At 49.2% G+C, this 16,593-nt stretch overlaps 3 protein-coding genes across 3 annotated transcripts; 1 reads left to right on the top strand and 2 right to left on the bottom strand.

Moving 5' to 3' along the window:
• Positions 1 to 209: 209 nt before the first annotated feature.
• F5B22DRAFT_134096 (uncharacterized protein) lies at positions 210 to 4,046 on the bottom strand. The gene is made up of 3 exons (XM_047968984.1): positions 3,190 to 4,046; positions 2,874 to 3,131; positions 210 to 2,822 (listed from the first exon to the last, which is right to left on the bottom strand). Exons 1-3 carry the CDS (start codon positions 3,632 to 3,634, stop codon positions 385 to 387), a joined length of 3,141 nt encoding a protein of 1,046 aa, XP_047831316.1. The 5' UTR covers positions 3,635 to 4,046; the 3' UTR covers positions 210 to 384.
• On the bottom strand, positions 4,047 to 8,012 carry F5B22DRAFT_134126 (RNA recognition domain-containing protein). The gene is made up of 5 exons (XM_047968985.1): positions 7,292 to 8,012; positions 7,044 to 7,222; positions 6,184 to 6,990; positions 5,948 to 5,986; positions 4,047 to 5,896 (listed from the first exon to the last, which is right to left on the bottom strand). Exons 1-5 carry the CDS (start codon positions 7,341 to 7,343, stop codon positions 4,460 to 4,462), a joined length of 2,514 nt encoding a protein of 837 aa, XP_047831315.1. The 5' UTR covers positions 7,344 to 8,012; the 3' UTR covers positions 4,047 to 4,459.
• Positions 7,767 to 8,863, top strand: F5B22DRAFT_134020 (dynein light chain type 1-domain-containing protein). The gene is made up of 6 exons (XM_047968983.1): positions 7,767 to 8,103; positions 8,183 to 8,205; positions 8,264 to 8,297; positions 8,354 to 8,415; positions 8,471 to 8,540; positions 8,596 to 8,863. Exons 1-6 carry the CDS (start codon positions 8,055 to 8,057, stop codon positions 8,658 to 8,660), a joined length of 303 nt encoding a protein of 100 aa, XP_047831314.1. The 5' UTR covers positions 7,767 to 8,054; the 3' UTR covers positions 8,661 to 8,863.
• The last annotated feature ends 7,730 nt before the right edge of the window (positions 8,864 to 16,593 follow it).

Below are 16,593 nucleotides of genomic sequence, written 5' to 3'. Positions count from 1 at the left end.
CCACAGCGGGAGGTAATAGATAGATTCCATCCATCTACTCCGAAGACTCTCCGTCATTCCATTCACGAGCCCCGAACCGCATCCCTAATTAACTCCGGGACCCCCCAAGACCAAGAAAAGCAACGCCGCAAATAGGAAAAATGCTAACAAGCCCTCCATCCGCCCAATTGACCAACCATTCCGTGGTTACCCTGACGACATAACAGATTATAGATAGATGATTAGGCCAGCCCATCCAGTCGGGTCCGGAATGCATGTTACTCATGCTAATATGCCTCCACTCAATTCATCAGAAGCTAAGGTTTTCGCTCAGGTTTTCAACCTTATTAGATGATAGAAAGAATCCAGCGCAAGTAGAAATATAACTGGTCAACGGCTAGCCCACTACAAGAAGCCAGCCGTTGCTTCGTCCATAACAGCCGTAGGCGCACCCCCACTATCCGCCACGCTCTCGGCCCTGTAAGCAGATGCCGGATGATGCGCAAGCTTGCGGATAGAATGAACAGGGTACCCATCGCAGTCGCCATCGTCATCAAGGCCAACGCTCTCCGTCCGTGATCTCTTGCGTCCCGCGAGTGTTGGGGAAGGGTGTGAAGTGAGGGCCGGGATGTGGCCGAGGGAATGGTTGCGTAGAGGCGTCAGTCCAGTTGCAGGCATGGTAAAGCCCGCGGCAGTCTCGCCTTCATTCAGACCACCTAGCCCTTCGTCGAACAGCAATCCTGTAGAAGCGCGTCGGCCATAGTTAGGGGAGATTTGCTGATTCAGCTCTGCGCCCTGCCACGGTGCCCACGTGTCTTGATTCACGGGGCTGAGATCTGACTCGGAGTCGTGCTGCGTGTGGCCTACGGTTACAGCTGCGGCAGCGGCGATGGCAGCCCACTGTGGCTCTGCCGTGGTAGATGCAGCAAGGCTGCTTGTGTCAGCCCAGCTGACACCACTGACATCTGGTAGCTGGGGGTTATTGTCCATGTAACGCGTCGTTAAGTCACTGAGTGTGTTTGAAGGTCCTGCTGTGAAGTCTGGAATGTATTCTGATACGTCGAGGCCGGACAGGAAGGGCTCTGTCGGGCTTGGGTCATGGCCACCTAGCAGACTAGCCTGAGTATGATCTGTCATACTCGTGCCACTCGTCCCATCAGACATGAAGCTCAGGTGATGGTGCAGTGTGTGGCCCGAGTCGATATGTGTACCATTAGCGTCAAAGTTGTGAGGGAAATTGCTTGAAAGGGTTGCAGTGGGAGGCGGCGTTGTGAGTCCGTTCGAAAATCCATCCAAGACATCGTTCAGCTCCGTCAGATGACTTGGTTGGTGTAGATGCTGCAGATGTTGCTGATTGTGAGTTTGAGTATAGCCTGGTAAAGCAAAAGCGGCCGTTGGCATGGCGTCGTAAGCAGCATTGAAATTCTCCTGCATGGCTGCATTGACGTGTTGTGCGTACCCAGGATTCGGACTCATGATGTTGTCTCGGGATAGTGATGTCGGGGTCCCAGATACGTAGGCTTGTTGCTGGTGGTAAGAAGAAGTTGGGTCAATCTTAGTTAGGAAGCGCCAGTTAGTTCCTGGCGGCACTGCTGTCGTCTTTCCCCTGTCGTCGGTGTCATCGTGAACGGGCACAAAGGTCCATAGTATGACTGCTCGACGTGTCCATTTTCCACGACTCCTCTTGGAAGACGAATCTTCGTCGTTATTCCTATTTCCTCCTTCGTGTTGTGGTGCCGACCATACCTCTTGGTACATGGCGACTTGAGATAAAAGATCTTTGGGGCTGGGGCCCTTTGATTTGAGGTGAGATGACTCTTCGTTCTCCTTCTTCATCCTAGCTGCTTCCCGCTCAGCCCGGCCGTTAAGTGACGCCGCCTCGCGAGCCACTCGGTCACGGTCCTTTCTCTCTCTCTCGGCCGTTACAAACGGTGCAAGTTTGATAAAAGTATTGGCCCAGCTGTTAGCAGGGAAGGGCACGGTGATAGTATCACGACTACCACGGGCGATGCAGTCACATCGGCCCACGCCACTACAACCTACGCGATGAGAGCGAATGACATCGATAGAACTACCTTCTTCCCAGCACTCGTTTTCTACATCTGAAATGTAGAGTTCATCTGGCTTAATAACGCAGGTCCTAGATCGCCAACTGTGATTGTGATGATCCGGCCTGCTAATGGTAAACTCAACAAGGCCATTTAGATCAGAACCTGCTGGGAATTTAGAAGTGGAATGTAGATCAAGTACTGTCTCGAAGTGAAAAGTGTCACAGGGCCCAACGACACATCGCGAGTTCAGCTCGTCGGACGGGTGAACGTCGTCAAGAGCAGCAGTTAGCTTCTCCCGGAGCTCAGGGAACCTGATATCCCACTTGCCGGCAATTTCCTTGACTGAAGAGGATTCCTTCTGGGCCAAAGACCTTGTGTATTCGTGAAGCAAAATTGTCGGTTGGTTTCCCAGACGTGGCAAGTCTTTATACTCTTTCCCTTCATTAAGTCTAAGGTGAGGATAGTCGGTCTCGGTCAAACATAGACCGTCAGGATGACTAGCAACTAGCTGCTTCTTCATCGTACCATCCTCCGACGCTGCGTGTTTTTCTTTCAGGGTAACCTTCGATGAAGATACAAAGATCCAGCACTGCTTTGGTCGAATAAAAACATCGTTTTCGGCGTTCAGCAGTCGTGAGAAATACTCGTAGTTCGGTCGCTCGTCTGGTAACCTCCCATCGGCTATCGAGATGAGCACGCGGTTGTTCTTGAAGGATTCGGTGTCTTCCTCCTCCTTCACAATTCTCTTGTCATCATCAAGTCCATCCTTCTGCCTAGGAAAGATGAAATGAACTGGATCGAGCAGTTAGCACATTGTAGTTAATTGAGCAGACCAACACTTACATGTAGACAAGGTAGGGAAAAAGCCTTTCAGGACTTGTATATGACTCGACACTTGCTTTCGTGACCTAAACATAGGATGCCCAGGACTGTCCTTGGTCTTTTCTCTCTGTTTTCCAGATGGGATTCGTTCGCCCTTTCGAGGTGGGTGTAGTGTCCAGTGATAGATCCAAAGGTACTCCGTTATCAGCATATTCCGGCCGTAGAGGATTGTCTTTGAACTGAATTTCTTCCGACCAAGCTGGGGGATAAGGAGAAGAGCTATTATGGCTTGTCAACACCTCATTTTGCGGGGAGAGATGGCAAAGTTCATACGTACCATCGAGAAAAGCATCTTCTAACCAATCAGGCCACACAGGTTGCTCTTTGTCAAGCTCTTTCTGCATGACCTTATTACGATAATCCGCAAAATTCTTGTGGTGGTATATGGGGTTTTTTCTGCCCCGTGGGTTGCCCATTGGTAAGGGTTGTAAAGACGCATTTCGATGTAAAGACCGTTCGCCCCGGAGACTAGTGCCATAGCTCGATGTCAAGGCTTGGGTAGGAAGTATTGGGGGTGTTGGAATAGAATGAATAGTTGGAGATAGCGAGAGCTGAGTATAACATAAAGCAGCAGAGGCAGCAAGGGTGTGAGCTCGAATATTACCCGTTGACTCACTCAGTGGTTGCCTTGTCGTTGCCACCACCTCATGTTGCCCATCGTATGTGTAATCAGATGTTGGCGAGAACCTCTGGGAGGACAAGACAGGCCGTGGAAGCTGCATTGTAAAGAGCGTAATGAAAGGAACTGTAAAGAATGCTTCTCGTAAAGGCTGAGAATTTTGGCGAATGCCTGGAGAGAACGCAAGAACGCTGGGAAGCAGATTCAGATATGTAGAAAGGAATGGCAGCGGCAAGAAATGCCTGTCGAAATACAAGTCAAGGTGATTACCGGGTCAGAAGAGCTGGCATGAAGGTAGATGAAGCCATATCTTATATGAACCTTAGTAGCCGTGACACAACTATCATCCAAAGGAGTATCCGTGCCTTGACGACTACGCCCTGGAGAGTACCCCACTACATGGTTCAAGGGCATCATGGAGAAGGCTCGAGTCGGTGCAAACACCACTGTCGAGAGAGACATAGTGGTATTGCTATGAGATAAGAGGGTCGTCCTACTGGCACGTAACAAGACTAGGATCGAAATGGTAACAAGACAATAACAGGTGTATCGGGGAATGTTCAATTTGCGAGTACTAATGGCCCCTAGTTCTCCCGGCTCGGCGAATATTCCACCGCTCGGGGTACGGAGCAAGGGGAATGTGACTTTGACTAACGTACTGATACAATGATCGTCAATTCTACAGAGTAGCAGCTTGTACTTGAACCGTTGACAAGGGTTTGTGCTCTGTGTAGCCTTCCCTGTAACTTACCTGCGTGCGAGCCGGCTCCCTGGACCTGGCTGGCGGGGGTGGGCTCCTATAGTCTTGGCAAAGGGAGGTCTCACAAATCAATGTACCACATCTCCTCTCCGAAGATGGCAATACTCACACTCCTTCGTTAGCATAGTCTTGTACACAGGGAAGAATAGCCGATTCAATTGCTGTCTTTTAGTCTCCCTCGTCCCTGTCTCCCCCAACATTGAACTTCTTCCGACCTTGACCGGTAAGTTCCTGTAGGGCGACCTTATTAACCTGCCCACCAACCTTCTTCTGCATTTTAGCGATTTCTTCCTCGGCGTCTACTGCATCAGCTTCTGCGTATTGTAAAATCAAACGGCGGCCGAGCAAGTGTGTTCCTTCGAGTGCCTGCAGCGCCGAAGCCGCCTCCTTGGTAGAAGAAAAGTCCACAAACGCAAATCCCCTGCCAGAGTGATTAAACTTTTTAGGCATTCTGACAGCCTTAATCTGGGAATATGCAGAAAACAATGCTTTGATCTCGCGCTTGCTTGCCTGGAACGGCAAGTTCTTTACTATAAGGGTGCAGGTAGCTTTATTAGCAATCTCTTCCTTTTTCTTTCGCTCTTCAGCAGCATCAAGGCCACGGTGAGAAGCTCTAATCTGTAACTTGTGGCCCATTAAAACATGGCCATCCATGACCTTTGCTGCTGCCGCTGCCAAATCGCTATTTTCAAACGAGATAAAGCCGAACCCCATCGAGAGGGTTTGGCCGGGCCGCTTGATGTCCTTTTTCGTCTTGACGAGGGCACTTTTGAACCCTTCCAAATGGTGAAAGGCATCTGCCAGTGCCTTCGTGTCGGTATCGAAATTCAGATTCTTTACGAATAATGTAGCATCGTGGGAAGGCTGCTTGGTATCTTCCGCAAGCAGATCTGATGCAGACACCTTTTCAACGGCGGCGGGTTGGTGACTTGACTCCGAGCCCTGCGCTGGTTGCGAGTCAAAAAATATATCTCGCGGGGCTTTCTCTAAAAATAATTGTGAAGAGCCGAAGCGACGGTATGCTAGTTTGGAAAACGCCCGTTTCCCATCGGACGGGGAGGCAAGTTGCACGATCGCAATCACTCCTGTTGGGGGAATCAAGACTCTTAGTACTTTCCCGTGTTCCTCAAATAGATTCCTTATTTCTTCAGATTTCGTGTTTGCATCTAAATTTTTGACAAGAATCACATCATCGGAGCGGGGTTTTAACTTGAAAGACTCCAGGTTGACACCATTTGCGGTAAAGTACGACTTTGTGTCCTGTATTATCTCCGACTCAGCAAGAGCCTGTTTAACTCCGGCGTCGCTACTGGTAGGATCCAACAGTTCACTTTTGGAAATACCTAGGCGCTCGGCAACAGAAGTATTGACGGCATCCTGGGACAAGTAAAGAGAGTTCCAAGACCATGTTGAGGCAGCTGCCTTCTTTCTCTTCTTTATCAAGTTTTGCTGTTTGAGTGGTAGCTTGGCAAGCGCGAATTCATCAAGTTCATCCGTTTTCGCTTTTGCTGGTAATAAATGTAAAATCCTACCTTGAAAGGTAGTGCGATCGGACTGGAATGCCTTTATTGCCGCATCTTGATCGCGGAATAAGATAAAACCCATCTTCTGTATGTCAGCAATGGGTTCTCATAATCAATTTAAATGATAACTTACACCACGGTTTTTGTTTGACGCATCAGACGGAACATGAACCTATACTCGTTTTAGTAGAATGAAACACCGATCAGGGATAGTTATGAGTCGATGAAGGGAGATTCTCAGATACCAGAGCATCTACTAAAATACTGGCCCAGGGTTCGCATCAAAAATGATTCAGCTGTCCCTATCTGGGGTTCATCATAGAATCGAGAGTAGGAAATGGGTTGTATATAGAATGATGGGTGGCTTACCTCTTCAACCTCACCAAACTTTTCGAAGTGGGTCCTGAGGTCTTCAACAGTGGCATCATAAGGAAGATTACGGCAGAAAATCCTGGCAGTCTTCCGAATAGCGTTGTGCGTAGCATCATCATGCGAATCCGTACCCCTTTCAACGCTTTCTTCCGATTCAGCCATGATAGTCTCCTCCGTGACATCCACACCATCTGGTGCTATATGTTCCAGATTTTGTTGGTCAGTTTCTTCGGCATCCATAGGCTTTGGTCTGATAGGAACAATGTCATCGTCATCAGCTAGGTCGAGAAGTCTGTTTGTCCTATTACGCAACCAATCATCATCATCGACCGTGCCAGCAATATTGTCTTGAACACCACCATCCAAGTTCTGAGAATCTGGCTGTTCGTCCGGTTGGTTTACGGGTACATCAAGCGATGACACAGCTGCGGATCTTTCTTGTAATTCAAGAACCGATTCAGGTGGCGGTATTGTGGCTCTTTTACTAGGTTTTGTGGGCATGGACTGATACTCGTCTCCCGATTCAGGTTCATCGACAGTAGCGACCTTTTTCGTGGGAGGTTCGATAACAGCGTCGTCTTCATGCCCGTGAAGTTTATCCGCTGAGATCGTGGATGCCTGCATGACATTCAGGAATTCCTGCAGTTTTGGATCCGACTCGTTTAGGGCGTCGCGCTTCCGCTTCTTCGCGTTGGCATCAGCCTGCTCTTCAGTAGATGCTGACGGCTGGCTGGGCTTGGCTTTTGAGCTTATGGAAGGTCGCGCATCTGAGGATTCGGTTCTAGAGGCGGCAAGATCTGCTATCTATAGAGACAGTGTTAGTGGGGTTTGTAGTGCCCAGCCAGGGAATTACTTACGGGCTTGGCGAGCTCAACGTTGATTCTAGACATCCGTATGAAAGAACGGTTGAAGTACCTGACCGCGTCGGCGGCCTCATTTGGGGTTTTGTACCCAACATAACCGATCCTCCGCTGCGGGAAAAACTTGATATCGGAAACATGGCCCTTCGTACTGAAAAATTTCCGTAGTTCAGTCTCTAACAGAGTAGGATGTTAATAGGTACTGCTTCAGTTCAGCAGGAATGATATTAGCGACAATGACTGACCATTGATTGTGGGTGGGAGACCGCGCACAAAGATACGGGAGGACTCCATCATTTACAGACTGTGTCTCGCTCGCGCTTCTCTCTGCTTTATTTGCGGCTCGAAGAAGGAGGAAAAGAGAAGAGCAACTGGGTATCATCATCTATCAACAAAATTATGGTGGAGACATTAGAGAGAGAGAGAGAGAAAGATTTATCATCACGTGATTGACAAGGTAGCCCACCTTTAGGCGCCTCGGGTGCGTCTAGGAGGTACCGGCAGGTAGCTGACAGGCTCGACAGGGTCATCGGTAGTGATCTTAGAGATTCTTAGTGCAGTTAAATGCAGCTTAGGTAGTGTCCAATGGGATCGTTCTAGGTAGGTACGCCTGGGTACCTACAGAAACCGCCCCAGTTCTGCCCCGGGTTGTCGAAGAGCAAGGCGGCCAATGGTGGGTGGCAGCGCGATGCCTGTGATGATTAAAGCACCACCAACGCGACGATCGGGCTCATCCTCCCTTTTCCGCCTGCACAACCCCCGAAGCCCGACCTTACTGTAGACGAGACCGCCAATCCCGAGATTCTTACCTACGCCGCCGCACCTATCCGCATTCTTGTGAGTTCAAATCTCTCTGCCCTACGTCGCGAGACTTGTGCCAGATTCATGGTTAATTCCACCTCACTATTACTACCAACCGTGTCCCCTTATCGGTCTAGACCAAAACATTCTTGCTAACTTCTCGCCATAGAACGACCGCTCAAGCACTCCTACACGGCTCATTTCGACATGGCGGAACAGAACTCCCCTCCACCGGCCGCGCGCGAAAAGCTCGATGGTTCGTGAACGCCCCCCGCCACACACTGAGACCATGGAGAACAAGTTTCCCGGCTAACAAACACCGCCTTGAGCAACAGCGCAAATCAAGTCCGCAGACATGGTTAGAGGACCACTCACCGTAGCAGACAGTATTCAATGGGGATGCTGACAGTCATTAGACCGAGGATATGCAGCAGGAGGCCATCGACGTCGGTACGCGATAGTACAGAGTTTCGTGTTCAAAGTTTATATCTGACACATGACACCAGCTCAGGAGGCGATGGGAAAGTTTACCATTGAGAAAGATATTGCGCAGCACATCAAGAAAACGGTATAACTCGTCTAAGCACCCAGCAAGCGCTGCCATCGGTACTAAACGCAATTAGTTTGATGACCGGAAAGGCCCTACATGGCACTGCATCGTGGGAAGAAACTTTGGCAGCTTTGTCACTCATGGTAATTCTCTGCCGCCCCCTATTTCGGAGTTGGAACACTAACATGATGGTTGCAGAGACAAAACACTTCATCTACTTCTACCTTGGCCACTGCGCCATTCTGCTCTTCAAGACCCAGTAGATGCATAACCGCAGCTAGTGTCGCAGAAGCGATCGAGCCGGTTGTTTGGGTACACCTCCTCCGTGGTTTGCGTGGGCAACTGCATTGGAATCAGCACCGGTAACGGCTAGAAAAAGTGAATTTGAGAACACAATAGGCGCATCATTAGAAACACAGATGCGAAGTTGAGTAGAGCGCGGCCTAGCCACTCAACTTCCTACTTATCAAAGCTTATTCGGTCTTCTGAGACGACTGCGAGTCACAGAATGACAGAGGCCGAATATTAGAGAGCTTAATGACGTTCATTCATAATAGAACGAATAATAGAAATATCACACACCTGGGACGCCTTTTATTCTCCCTCTATGCATTTGGTATTGGGTGTTGGAAGGGCAGGAAACAGCTATCAGTATACCTACATTTACACTAGGCAATAAATAGGATTGAGCATTCCAAGGATCACCGCCGCCCACAAACTGCCTATATGGAGAGGGGAAAACCTCTGTGCCGAGAACCGCTGGTCCTCATGTATATTTTGGTCCTGATCCCCAATTCGTGTAACCCAGTTGCCCCTTTTAGAAATCAAGTCTCGGCTCAGCCTCACATAACCTGGACAAATCTCGGGTTCCCGGCAGGGGGGAAATACGGCTGCAACAGGTACCTCCTCTAGTAGTACGTATGTTGTGCCGTATGTAGGTAACGATTTCTGCATTATCGCAGGGTCACGGTCCTTCGGCGCCCAGACCAATCCTCCTTGCCATCATGATCTTGCCTGTCTGCCTGTCATTAACTTCGGACGACAGAGCCGCGTTTCAAGTGTTACTCACGCAGGTGAATCTGAAACGGAGCAGGCGGGTTTTCCTTTTCGTTCTTTTCCCCATCCCTCCAACGCTCTGATGTCTTGAATAATGGCTCACGACGTAGAACTAGACTAGATATCATACATTGTTAAATTCCTTCTTGGGCACACTACTCTAGACATCTGGTAGCAAATGAATATAACATAAAATACGGGGGAAAGAGGTATATGTTCCGGGAAATAGTCCATCGGTAATTAGTAGAATAGCTACAGCAATAGGTATGTCGCCGAGGAGGAAGGAATCTGTGCGGATTAACGGATTGATTGATTGAATCCTCCATTCCACGGCGTCGGATCGGCTAACTTCGAGACACAACGACTCTTGTCTCAAGAGATGATGAATTCCATGTCTCACGCGCTATCTCAATCCTTCAGGTAATAGAAGGTAAGCTCATAGCTACTCTAAGTAGGCAGGCAGTAATTGACCGATCTACGGACTGACTGAAACACGCATCTGTTGACGGATCGGTTGGTTTAGCTATGTGGCGCCAGCATTCAACGCTCAGGTTGCGACCATGAACCACATGTATCCCATCTACTGGATGACAGCAAGCACTATTTACATGTACTCATCTCCCACATTCATGCCCGCATGATCAAGTGTGTATCTACCCAACCTGTGCTAGACATATGACGAATGTCAAGTCCTTGCTCACTGCCAACAAGATGACCATACAGCACTAGTATAGCCTCAGCGGTTCTTGGGTCTCTCCGCCGCAAGCTATTTACGTGTAAATTCCTGCCTACATTAGGCTGCCTATCTACACATTTGCAAATAGGTGAACAGAAACACAAATGAGGCACAGGAATGCGGCAAAGTCGTCATTAGGTTACATGCAGGTCTATCTACGACTAGGTATGTAGGTACTTTACTTACTACATACACTGCGTGTTAGTCAATATTCTATATACGTGCATCGGCGCTGTCCAGTATTACCCAGCTACACTACACATCAGTTAGTCAGTTTCGGTCGGTCGGTGCAATTAATTACTTTGGGGCTCATCCGCAACGACTGGTTCCAGCGTGGAATACGAGGGCAACGCACGCCTCGAACGGCAGTGGCTGACGAACCAGGATGGCATTCTCGCGTGTCGCAGCAATCTGTCCGTGTGTGCCTACATGATGTGCCGGATCGTCCTGATGCTACCTACACCACACCACATATACCTACATTATCTAGACTACCTAAACTACATTACAGACGCGCATATAGAACATACAGTTACTTTGGCATTACACTACAGCGTTCTTCATCGGCAAGTAGTGAAAATAACGAGCCTCGCGCACCAGACACCGAGTAATCCCAACCATGACAGGGTTCGACACCTGTTGGTTTCTACCCCTCCCTCCAGTCAAGTCGTAGTCGTATCCGGTACCACTAAATGATCCCAGAGAAAGCTTTCCGAGCCACAAAGCTCCGCTCAAGTGATCCAGGTTCGTGCAACAAGACGCCATGATGACGAGGTCACTCCAGTGTCACGAACCAGGTGGTTGTGGGCAGTGAATAGTGAGGTTGATGTTTGTTCTTGGCAGTCAGTCCAGGCAGACGGGAAGTCAGGCACAAGGGAAGTGATTCCTGGATGAACAAGCAGAGCAGTCAGCAATTCACTTACTACCATTCGGCCATCTACCTAGGTATCGTTCACCGAAATCCAGCTATTTGCCCACGTACTCAGGGTACGCGTAGTCAGGCCGGCATATATACAGCAGGCGCTCCAGTGTGGTACAGGCAGATGATCTCCAGCTGCTGTGGGTTCCCGGTATCTGCGACTTTTGCTCTGCCATATGTACACCAGCATGCAATGAAAGCCCCCAAGTGAAACAGGGCTCGGAGAAAATTAGAGCTCAAAACACAGCTTACACGTACCGGGGGGAAAGCCCAGCAGCTAACAATCAACAAACATCGCTTTGGTGCACTGGTGTAGCAGACTGTTGGTTGGTTCGCAAATCGAGCTATTTCGGGAAGAGCTCACGGTGAGGAGGGGAGCGGAGGGGAGGAAAAAAAGAAATCTGAGATAACAAAAAATCAATGTATACGGAGTAGACTTAGTCTAATCCGTGCTTCAAACAGGCCCCGTGAAATATTAGGTGTACATACATACGAGGCATAGAGATCTAAGGTATAACTCTTGATAACCCCCGCGCGGTAGATGGGTTGGCAGATAGCCTTGTTACAGGCTTGTCACAGCGGGTGACTGACATCTCATTATCGTCAACGGTCACTGGTCAGGTTGGTTGGTTGGTTGGTGCCCGCTTGGACATTCCTTCTCGCTAGGACTGCCATCATACGCGAGGACCCGGGTCCCCGGGAGAGTCAGGCAGAGAGAGAGGCTGTGTGTTTGTCATATCTACCGTACTTGCTGTTAAATCGAAGCGTGGACGGGCGTCTGAGGCCATCTAACTGACCGTATGCAGGGCAGCCAGCCAGGCTAATGTGCCTCTCGGCTACCTACCGAAGCAGGCAATATTCGACTGATGTTGCGTGCAAGTGCTGTAAGTAGGTACAACTGCGGGATCAACCTCCAGCATCTACCCCAACCGTTGCGCGCTTCGGCCCGTCTGCTAATGTTAGGTACCTAGGTACTACTATGTAGTCGAGAGCATGGCTGGTCTTGTGTGTACTATTTGAGATTAGTAGGTCAGGTACTTAATCTAAATACAATACAAACTATCGCCCCCATCCTTATCGCTTGAAACTCGCGGTTGGAAGTAATAATAATAAACACCGCCGACTCCCAGAATCATCACAATGCCACAGATAAAGAGAGTTAAATGTCTGCTTATTTGAGCTGTTTATGTACATCTTGTGGGCTATATACGGATATAGGTTAGGTACCGTACCACCTTATTCAGCTTCATGCAGCCTAGCTCTGTATCTCAAAGTAGTCCGTCCGTTACCTATTTGGCTGCTCGGCCCTACGCACTGCGACGCACATCATCAGGGACAGGAACGACGCCGTCTATCCTATCGGTCGAATCAACGGCCCAGTGGCTCTCGGAAGTGTGCCTGATCAGCAAGCTTCCAGAATTTCTCCAGGCCCTTTCGCGCACTGAGACACAGGGTTTCAACAATAATGACAGCAACTGTTCTGGATACCCTACGAGGACCACTCCACGACCATATGAATACGTGATGTAGCTAGATAGATGGCCAACTCTCTTGGGCAAGTAGAAGTGATCATCAGTAACGTAACCCCACACATCCGTTAGTGTGGCTGGGCTTAGCTCGGCGCGCCGTTTTGTCAAGACTTTGCGAACTGCCTCTTACTCTTCTTACCCTGTTACCTAATGTATGCCCAAAGCCTGAAAATCGGACTATGAGCCCAATTAGAAAAACGAGAGCGTACGTGGGCACACCTACTGTAAACCCGGATATATATCTACATGTCTGAAAGGTTACGTTTCAGCTAAAACAGGTGAACGTGCCTCGCGTGCCTCATCAATGCTGGAATGCTATTCACGGCAATTGGGATGACGGGAATAAGCCAACGTGGAAATGAGTCAATGCACGCATTAGGAAGCCCATCGTCATAATCTATGTAGGCACATTCGTATAGGTAGTAGATGAGGCATTGGGTAAGCATGGCATGTGCTTTCTGGCCTATCTCTCCTGATAGTTTGCCGTATACCGGCCGTTCATCACATTACAGAGGACTGCTGTTGGTCTCGGGATTCGGCCTTGCGCTTACGATGAACTTGTTGGGTCAGCAAGCAAAGAAAAAAAGTCCCCCAACTTAGGATTCTTGTGCCTATCTTGGTGAAGTAAAGTAGATCACGATCGTTTTGATAGATTAACCTCGAGATACGCGCCGATTCAGTACAGTGCAATTGCATCGTCTTTTGCTTGTTTTCTTATTTCTTGAAGCTTTTGCAATGCTCAAGTGTAAGCCAAGCAGTTACTTGTAAAGCCCCAGCGAAAGCTTATTCTGTTGGTGACGGTAACTTGGGGTATGAAATTCAAACTGTGATACTGGATGATACGGGGTACATCGTCGTGTCGTACGGGATTTTAAGGCATGCATGTATTTTGAACTTTACCACTGGTAGCGTAAACTCGAGTATTTTCTACATCAACGCCAGCTTGGGTTCTGACCACATCTTAGCAAGAGGCATGTGACACGTTTAACCCCACTTGTGATTCGCCCGTTTCTTGGTGACATGCAGGTATTCGTAACGTTCTTCGTGGACGTTCGATTTGTAAGATTAATCACTATGATGAGAAATAGGTTGGTATTCGAAGACTAGACTTGCGCCATTTCCTGCATCTGTATGTGCGAGCTCGCAATGACTTACTTACGCGCACCTGTATTGTTTTCTTCCGCATGAACCTCATGCAACTACAGTATTGAAATTGACGGCTTTGCCGCCTTGAGCTTGGCCTCACGGGAAGAAGAGGGCGCTACGCGTCCACAGATACTACATACTTACAGTAGTAGTAAGTAGTGTATCGGTATGCGTGGGGATCAAGTTTCCTTGTGGAGACTACCACCTATTGTAGGTATAACAAATGGGCGATCTGCGACTGGTACCTTGCTTACTCGTCGGATGAACAGTGGAGACGAGAGACCAAGCAAGCAGAAACCGTAGCAGTAAAATCCGACGGAATACGCTACCCACCTAATAACATCGATGATTATCAATCATACAGTTCGCTGATTGGTGATCCGTGTAGCTTGTTGTGAGACGAGATATTGGCGAGATATGGGCTGGGCTGAAGGTTGAACCGAGAGGTAGTAGGTAGACCTGCAAGTTGTTTACTGGAGGACCATCGGAAGAGAGCGTGGATGGTTGTGCAACGCCTCATGCCGGTGACTGCAGTAGTACACACATAGTAAGTAAGTATTCCTCGCGTGGCTGCGAGGGTACTATGCTCCGGTCTTACACACGATACATCTACCTACATGTATCTGTATGACGGCACCACATGTAGATAAATGGACAACCGGGCGAGTTGAGCCGTCGGTTGGAGGAAGATCATATTCCCCCAGGAATCTTCTTTTGGACAGCCGCCCCTAACCCAGAAATAGAATATTAACTTGGCTGCACGATCGAATCGCAACGATGCTGTTGGTGAAGACGACGCTGCCAATCGCGGGGAAGGGCGACGTTAATATATCTCGACATACCTACTAAAGTAGGCCAAGACGAAAAGGTGGAGTGGGGTGGGATGGAGGCGGGAGACAGCTTCGCCGAATCGTCCCGTCCTTACCCGCCCCAGGTACGCAGCGGTGCACACCACATACCTACCTACTCACACTTCTTACGCAGTAGAGTATGACTAGGACAGCATCTAGATACCTGATACATAGTATAGATAGAGTAGTAGTATACCAAGGCCCACTCTCCAATGTGCCTCTACTTCGTAGCTATGTAAATAAATTGGCAATGTCTATTCCTTTGATGCCCCCTGGTTCCTGGATATGGTGGTTCGGACGAATCAGCCCGAATGTCCGGCCAGTCGTGTACTAGTAGCCAGCGCGGCCTACTACTGTATGAAGTGGCAAATAGGTATGTCTACCTACCTAAAACCTGCCATGTGCATGGGAATGATTGGCAACGCCCGTCGTCGAAGAGGAGCGAGAGTGAGAGGAACGCACTAAGCTGCTGTAGCAAAAGCACCCTCGTGTTCCGGATGCTAGTCGGATCTCTACTGCAAATCTCGTGGGCGTCCTGATAGGTATATGTATCGCAAAGGATCAGGTAGCACGAGCTGTAGTAATAATCCGGATTGCGGTTGTATGGAACGGCGATGATTACATAGTCTACGTCGTAGTGGGTGGTCAACGAAGTACAACTACGACCTGCACCCACCAAGGAAAAAGAAAGTCATGCCACGCTTCAGACTTTATGTAGTGTAGCAGCATGATGTACAGATGAGATGGGATAGGTTGGGACAGGTTGGGATGAGCGAATTGCTACCCTGAGAATGCTAGACCTACCGTTCTTGGTTGCATGTCGAGCTGCAAGGTGCTCGTTAGGTAGTGTAGTGTACGGCTCGGTATGACTAGACGAGGAAAATAAGTCCTGGACAAAACGACTGGCTGGCTGACCAGTTTGATGAGACAGTCTGTTGTTGTAGGCCCTCGTTTCTTTAAAACAGTCTTGCTAGCGAAGTCTTGCTTTTTGGAACCTCTGGAATCTCCGGGCTGCCAGCCAGCACAGTAGCGAGCAGAAAGCATTGACAATCGAGATTGCTGGGGTTCGAGGTTTGGAGGATACCCGGAAACATGCAAATGTCCTCAGCCAAGGCGGGAAGAGGCAGGAGAAACGCATTGCAATGGGACTTTGTTGACTGAAGTTAATTGTTGCTGGGGTGCAGCTCAATCCCTACGAGCATCCCTAAGTACAGCGGATACAGTGCATGTGCACATCAGTAGCCGAGATTCTCAACACTGTATATCGTTACGCGGTCATGATGCGGAGAAGGCGATCGGGCCCATCGGCAGTCACAGCATGTTACCCGTGGCTTGCCTGGTCACATTCGAAGCAGTACAAGAGTGACTCTCGCACATGGTCGGAGGGCCCTGCCCACTTTTGGTGTCATTCTGGGATTGCTGTCTTACATTTCATCATCATCAGAGGCTGTCTTGTCTGTTTGGCCCCCGATCTGGTACCTGAAAGCCTGTGTCGCCAGTTGAAGCCAAGCAATCAATCAATCAATCAGTCAGTCTATCAATCAATTTACCGAATGCACCTTGAACAATCAAACTTGTCTACGGCGCACATTCGCTTTCTCTTCTCTCAAAGGTGAAAGCGAACGAGTTCCCTGGCCCCTTGTAATGGTTGGTGTTTGGGTCAACTGGGTTGGGGTACTACGGGTTGACCGATGGAAGGCCTCTTTTTGTGTCTTGTTTTGTCCACGATTACTTGCAGCCCAGAGTTGAGACTTGTCTCCTCCTCGTCGCAGTCTGCTCTCAGTCAGCAAGCTTCAAGCCACCTACCCATCGACTACCTGCCAGTCGAGGTGGCCAAAAAAGCGAGACGAAATGCAGGTAGGTATGAGGAAATGTCTCGGTCAGATCTGGAACATACAGTAATTAGCGTCTTTTTACCCCCGTGACAAGAGGGTGCCCGGATTGGGTACCAGCAGCCGA

This window comes from Xylaria bambusicola, assembly GCF_022495145.1.
Source record: "Xylaria bambusicola strain CBS 139988 unplaced genomic scaffold F5B22scaffold_18, whole genome shotgun sequence".
Lineage (NCBI taxonomy): Eukaryota > Fungi > Ascomycota > Sordariomycetes > Xylariales > Xylariaceae > Xylaria > Xylaria bambusicola.
The sequence above is the reverse complement of the archived record's forward strand: the minus strand, read 5'-3'. Positions and strand labels throughout refer to the sequence as shown.

What these genes read in the sequence shown, in the direction of transcription:
- F5B22DRAFT_134126 (XM_047968985.1), bottom strand. Translation starts at nt 7,343, where the DNA reads ATGATGGAGTCCTCCCGTATCTTTGTGCGCGGTCTCCCACCCACAATC. An exon ending in TCTCCCACCCACAATCAATG is followed by an intron (nt 7,223 to 7,291) that starts GTCAGTCATTGT and finishes CTACTCTGTTAG; the next exon opens with AGACTGAACTACGGAAATTT. An exon ending in AGTTTGGTGAGGTTGAAGAG is followed by an intron (nt 5,987 to 6,183) that starts GTAAGCCACCCA and finishes AAACGAGTATAG; the next exon opens with GTTCATGTTCCGTCTGATGC.
- F5B22DRAFT_134020 (XM_047968983.1), top strand. Translation starts at nt 8,055, where the DNA reads ATGGCGGAACAGAACTCCCCTCCACCGGCCGCGCGCGAAAAGCTCGAT. An exon ending in CGCGCGCGAAAAGCTCGATG is followed by an intron (nt 8,104 to 8,182) that starts GTTCGTGAACGC and finishes CTTGAGCAACAG; the next exon opens with CGCAAATCAAGTCCGCAGAC. An exon ending in AAATCAAGTCCGCAGACATG is followed by an intron (nt 8,206 to 8,263) that starts GTTAGAGGACCA and finishes GACAGTCATTAG; the next exon opens with ACCGAGGATATGCAGCAGGA.
- F5B22DRAFT_134096 (XM_047968984.1), bottom strand. Translation starts at nt 3,634, where the DNA reads ATGCAGCTTCCACGGCCTGTCTTGTCCTCCCAGAGGTTCTCGCCAACA. An exon ending in AGAAGATGCTTTTCTCGATG is followed by an intron (nt 3,132 to 3,189) that starts GTACGTATGAAC and finishes AAGCCATAATAG; the next exon opens with CTCTTCTCCTTATCCCCCAG. An exon ending in TTTCCCTACCTTGTCTACAT is followed by an intron (nt 2,823 to 2,873) that starts GTAAGTGTTGGT and finishes TGCTCGATCCAG; the next exon opens with TTCATTTCATCTTTCCTAGG.